This window comes from Carcharodon carcharias, chromosome 7, assembly GCF_017639515.1.
Source record: "Carcharodon carcharias isolate sCarCar2 chromosome 7, sCarCar2.pri, whole genome shotgun sequence".
Taxonomy (NCBI): Eukaryota; Metazoa; Chordata; class Chondrichthyes; order Lamniformes; family Lamnidae; genus Carcharodon; species Carcharodon carcharias.
The window spans coordinates 89,983,407-89,989,416 of NC_054473.1; the positions used below are offsets into that span (position 1 = coordinate 89,983,407).

The following is a 6,010-nucleotide window of genomic DNA, read 5'->3' on the forward strand; positions in this document are numbered from 1 at the left end:
ATGCAAACCATACACGGAGTATTTGGAGAGACAAGGCAGCAGATTGATGAAGCCCAGAAGGTCTTCCTGAGTGAATCAATGAACACTATGAAAGTTCATATAGAACAGAAAACAAAACACTGCGGGTCTTGGAAATCTGAAACATTAACCTTGTCTGCTCTGACCATATGTGCCCAAACCTGCTTTTCAACAGAACACAGAAACAGGATTTGGCCATTTGACCCCTTGAGCCATTCTATTAAGTCACGACTGGCCTGTGCCTCAATCTATTTGCCCACCTTGGCTTCATACCCCTTAACCCCATTACTGAATAGCATCAACTATCACAAGGCAAAGGAGCCTTGATCATGGAGAGGGAGAACTAAATGCAGATGTTGGAGGTATTATTTGAGTCTTTCCTGAGCAAGCACCCTTCTCCAACTGAGTATTTTGCAGTTGCCATGTAATTTCCATTTATACTGGGTAAATAAGGTTAGAGCAGCCTTTGCTGGGCATTAGTAGTCCAAGGTCAGATGGGACTCAGTTATCATACCTTCCTGGGTCAAATAACCTGCAGACACTGATAGGCTAGGCTGACACAGGAAGGCTGCCAGAGAAACAATCGGTTCAGTGGGCTGGAGGGGGCGGGGTCAGGTTGGGGGAGCGGGGTGAGGCTGAAGGGGCAGAGTCAAGCTGGAGGGGCGTGAAAGAGATAAAATTGTTTGCGAATGAATGGGGAAAGATGTCAAAGGGCAGAATAAACCTGTTCACCTAAAGGGGCTCTGCCTCAAAGAATGCATTTTCTGAATCTTGCAGCAATGCTGAAACAGCAGGCACACTGGAAAGTTGGAGGCTTTCCTTCAGGGTGGGGAAGTAATCTCAGCTGTACAGCATTATTCCTGGCCAGTCACACACGATGACATTCTGGGAGTGGACAATGAGGGGCAGGCCAGTCATTTACCAATGAGAACACCCTGAATGATGCAGAGACAACTCCTCAGTACAGTATGAGAGTAATGCACCAAGAACTCTCAATCATGCTTTCAACCATCTTTCACCTCCCCCTATCAAAGCAGAGCTCTCTACACAGCTATGTACCGCATGAACAAGGGCTGCAGTATTATTCTAAAAAACTGACTACTTTATGAAATTCCCACCCAAACCCAAAGTCAACATATTCTCTGCAATGTGATGCAGTGCTCAGATACAGCAAACCACTAATTGGAGAAAATCCAAGTTTTCAAAGAATCACCTCAACAAAGTCACAATCGCTCATTTAACCATGTATACATGCTCCGTGGGTCCAGAACCCTGGATTACTGAAGAGGCCCCTGTTCTCTTCATTCTGTACCTTCTCTTCACAATATTAAACACAATCAAAACCCCTCATAACCTCCTCCAACAAAAACAGACCCAATTTCCACATCGTTCCTTGTATTTCTATTTCTTCATACCAGGAAATACCCGGGCCAATCTGTTCCATACTCCCTTTACTGGCTCAACATCTGTACTCAGTGTTCCACTGCAGCTGTACAATGTGTTTGTCTGGGGTTACCACTACATCTTCACTGTTATACTCCATACCACTCGCCTTAAAATCCAGTATTCAGTCAGCATGCACTCAAGCCAATTCAGCTTCTTCACACAGCATCAAGCTCAGTAACTCCTCCTAGTCAGCATCCCAGTGAAATCATCAGCACGTACTGCTTGACAGCAGCAAAAAAAAGCCTGTAGGGGATTGTATTGAGTGGAAAGTCCACCATCAGGAACAGCAAGTCCAGGACACGACTGACACAATTGGTGATCTGCTGCAAACAATGCAACACAAGCCCACTCAGCTACTCGAAACACAAGGAGTTTCCAAAGTCTGACTTACAAAGGGCTATATTACTCAACAACCTGCCCAAGTGTCTCCAATAGTACAGGGACTTACACATTGAAAAAGAAAAAAACAATTACCCGATCCAGCTCATCTCCTGAATGAGGGCTGAAGATTAGTGACTCCATAAACAACGAGGAGGTTGGTGCATCAGTAGTTGAGGAGGACCGGGGTCTGGAGTGTAGCAGGAAACCACTTAGGCCATCAGAGACTGACTTGTGAGATAGTTGCGGGCTTCCCCTGGGACGGTCCAACTTGCTTCTTCGGCCATGCAGGCTTGTGCCCCGTTTCATCATGGGAACCACTCGGATCTGCTGCAGGACCTTGTTGAGAGTGGTGGACTGACCAGGGGAGTGATGGGTCGGCGCAGACCAATCCAGCTCAGTGGCTGTGGTAGAGTTGTCTGGACTCAGGGACTCCTGGTCAGCCTGAGTATGGAGGCCATCTTGGGGGGACACGGAAGATCGGCGGCGCTGGTGGTGAAAGAGCTGCTTTAATCCCTGGCCGAGGGAGCCAAAGTTCTCCAAAGCATTCTGTGTAATCTTGGACAAGGAATGTTCAGATTCGCTCGACCTCCTGCACTCAGTGTCTGAGAGTCTGGTGCCATTGTCTAGGTCATTACGTGAAGGGTCATTATTAGTCTGCTCCATGAATCGCTTTCTTTTGATTTCTAATTTTTATACATATTTACTGATATATGTATGGCACATCTTTTTAAGTAATCAGTTCACTTGGTGATCTAGATTCTGCAAAGCTGTTCAGTCATTGTTAGGTTTCAGCATGCACGTACCTGTCAATGTCACATCATGCTCATCTGACATAAAAGAAAAAAAGCAAACATTACAATTCATGCATATTTAAATACAAAATTATAGATTGTGTTAGGTTAAATATTTCTGATCTCTGTGCACTTCTGATGTTTAAAATACAATACCACAACAAGGTGCACCTGCTATTTGCAGGTCGATAACCTAATATAGCTGCAATCTTTCACATAAAGCCGAGAGCTCATTTAGTCAGCTTGATTTTCCAAAAGCATCTCTGAAAATAATGCTGAACAGGTTTATATTTATCTTCTTGGTTTTGCTCAATCAATATTTACACATTCCTGCACAGTTTACAGCAAAACCATCCCAAGCATCTATCACGACAAATTTTGACCCAAAGATAACTCTGGTGCTTAAAATCTCTGGATAGGAATGCTTTATCTATTTTACCTTGCAGCAAACACACAGGAAGCAGGTTTGTTCAGATTATGGCTATCTGAACTCAGTGTGAAGCTGGAGGCACACAAACAGGTCAAACACAGAGTGAACGCTGAAAGATCAGAAATCATTCACCTTCACGTTTAGCACCCAAACTTCAATTCAAATCAAAAACTAAAAACAGGAACAGCACTGGCAGAACAGCAGCAACAAAACCAACAGCAACAAAACCAGCAGTAATGTGGTTGTAATCAATCTTGCAGCCATTCTAATTCCATTCTACATGCAATAAAATTGGTCCTAAACCTGTTGCACTTCTCACTGCAAATTATAATAGCACTAAAACGAGCAAACGCAGCAATAACTGCACAAACAGCAGCACTCAAAGTTTAGTGCGGAATAGTTTTCTGTCCAGTTAAACTGCAGTATAATCAGGGACTCTGTCGGGAGAGTATTTTGAACTGGATTATACTAGGGTAATGTATGGCTCGCTAGAGGCAGCGGTAGGAACAAGATGATCACTACATGCCATCTCTGAATTACAATGTCAGCCTCTGCAAATACAGCATGGACATCTCGCTATGATTACCAGCCTCGATTCCAGCAAGCTAGGAGTTTCTGCAGATAAACACTAGCAAAACCAAAGTTTCTCCTGTAAACTTTGCATCTTAGACCTAAATGTGTTTGCCTTCCTCACTGCTCAGACTGGCATACAAGGACCTAAGAAATAGGAGGAGTAGGCCATACAGCCCTGTCAGGCCCGCTCTGCCATTCAATACAATCATGGCTGATCTTGGGCTTCAACTCCAATCACACCCACTCCCCATATCCCTTGATTCCCTGAGACCAAAAATCTGTTTCTCCCAGCCTTATATTCAACAATGGAGTATCCACAACCCTCGGGGGTAGAGTTCCAAAGATTCACAACCCTTTTGAGTGAAGAAATTTCTCATCTCAGTCTTAAATGATCGTCCCCTTATCCTGACACTGTGCCCCCGTGTTCTTGATTTCCCACCCAGGGGAAGCAATTTCTCAGTATCTACCCTGTAAAGTCCCTTCAGAATCTTATAGGTTTGAATGAGATCACCTCTCATTCTTCTAAACTCCAGAGAACATAGACCCAGTTTACTCAGTCTCATCATAGGACAACCCTCTCATCCCAGGGACCAATCTAGTGAACCTTCAATGTACCGCCTCCAATGCAAGTATTAAATATGGAGACCAAAACTGCACACAGTATTCCAGGTATGGTCTCACCAAAACCACGTACAGTTGTTAGCAAGATTTCTTTATTCTTGTACTCCAATCTCTTTGCAATAAAGGCCAACACACCATTTGCTTTCCTAATTGCTTGCTGTACCTTCATGTTAACTTTGTGTTCCTTGTTTGGTGTTCCACCCAAGTCTTTCTGAACATCAACATGTAAAATTTTCATGCCTTTTAAAAAATGATTCTGCTTTTCTATTCTCAGCGTTGCGCTTACTCCTGAACAGAGTTCAATTTCCACACCCAATCCATTGCCAAGGCCACTTACATCCATCGAGGTACTGCCTACAATGTGGGGGGGGGGGGGGGGGGGTCTTGTGGTGCAGGGCGAAGCTAGAATTTCAAGTTCCACTTCAGGTGTGCTCATAACATGGTTGATAATCAATCTGTAAATCCTTCCAACACACTTGATGACAGGCAGTAAGAGCGCAGTTTCCTGGTCAGCCATAATGCAGAAGGCAATAGCAAACCATTGTAGTACTTTACCAAGCATAATCATGGAGCAATCCACAGTCTATAACACCCTATAACGGTATGGTTCCTGGAGGAGGAGGAATGTCTACACATGAAACATCACTGTATCATCCTAAACTCATCTCCTCCAGGCTCCATCCTACAACTCCAACCCAAACACAGTGCACCTTGCTGCACCAATCTCTCACCACTCCAGCAGTGCACTAATTAAAGTTCCCCTTAACCGAGCAACACCCTATCCTTGCAACAGCCTCTGACCTACCCCAGTCTACAGTAAGTTCCACCCAGCCCTACTCCACACTGGTGACAGAGATTTCACTTATCAGATTCCCAAACTCTGCTCAAATAATCTTCTCAAACCCACCCGCTATGTAACCCCCCTCCAGGGTCTCCATCAAACTTTTCACAAATGACTCCACCACCTCAAATTTGGAGCACCTGGGGACATTCTGCTGGATGGATGTAAGCAGCTATTTTAACCATAATACTGATACAGCTTTAGTTCTTGCCATTGTGCTGTGACAGACAGATGAGCAGTAACAGACATTGCAGCATTGACAGCAGCAGGTGCTCTCTGCTGGGAATTGATAGTGCAGCCAGTTCTCAGGAATGACACTGACAGGGCGAGTGGGGATATCAGGCTCAAGCTGAAAACCCAGGCTCATCTGACACCCAGGGTGACTGGTTCAGGACCAGGTTAGGGTCAATAAGTCAAGGGGCGGCAGGGACTGGCCAGGGGATTAGCAGTGACGGGTCACCAAGCGAGTCAGTGGATCAACAGCAAGCAGATCAAGGGGGCGTGGAGCGGGTCAAGGTATCGGGGCCAGTTGCCGAAGTTCCCCCTCCCCCATCCAGAGACCACTTAAAGCTCAGTCGGTCGGTTCTATGCTGCAGGAACAGGGTGGTGCTGAGCTCCTACCTACCGCACTCTGTGCACTGCAGCCCCGGGCCGAATATCGAACTCGGGTCTGCCCGGCCACAAGGGCGGGCCTCGGCGAACCAGCAGGAAAGCTGCTGAGCTCAGCGAGAGAGCACAAGCCCCCGGGCACATCGGGGGGGGGGGGGGGGCCGGGTGGGGGGGGGTGGACGGCAGGGCTTCAAGGCCGCGGCTCCGGCCGCCTGAACCAGCCGCACCGGGAGCCCGAAGCAGAGAAGCGAAAACTTCCAACCCGCCCCCAGCGTCACCCGGCGGTGTAATTGCGTCGGC

At 46.5% G+C, this 6,010-nt stretch overlaps 1 protein-coding gene across 5 annotated transcripts in view; it reads right to left on the reverse strand.

Moving 5' to 3' along the window:
- The window catches only part of tmcc1b (transmembrane and coiled-coil domain family 1b), a 162,229-nt gene extending 156,381 nt beyond the window's left edge, over positions 1-5,848 (reverse strand). The window contains exons 1-2 of one of the 5 annotated variants that reach the window (XM_041190982.1): positions 5,727-5,848; positions 1,939-2,672 (exon numbers count right to left, since the gene is read on the reverse strand). In XM_041190982.1, the coding sequence (XP_041046916.1) occupies positions 1,939-2,508 (570 nt within the window). In that variant the 5' untranslated portion in view covers positions 2,509-2,672; positions 5,727-5,848. The other 4 variants (XM_041190985.1, XM_041190983.1, XM_041190981.1 and 1 more) reach the window with 4 other exon arrangements.
- Between the last annotated feature and the right edge of the window lie 162 nt (positions 5,849-6,010).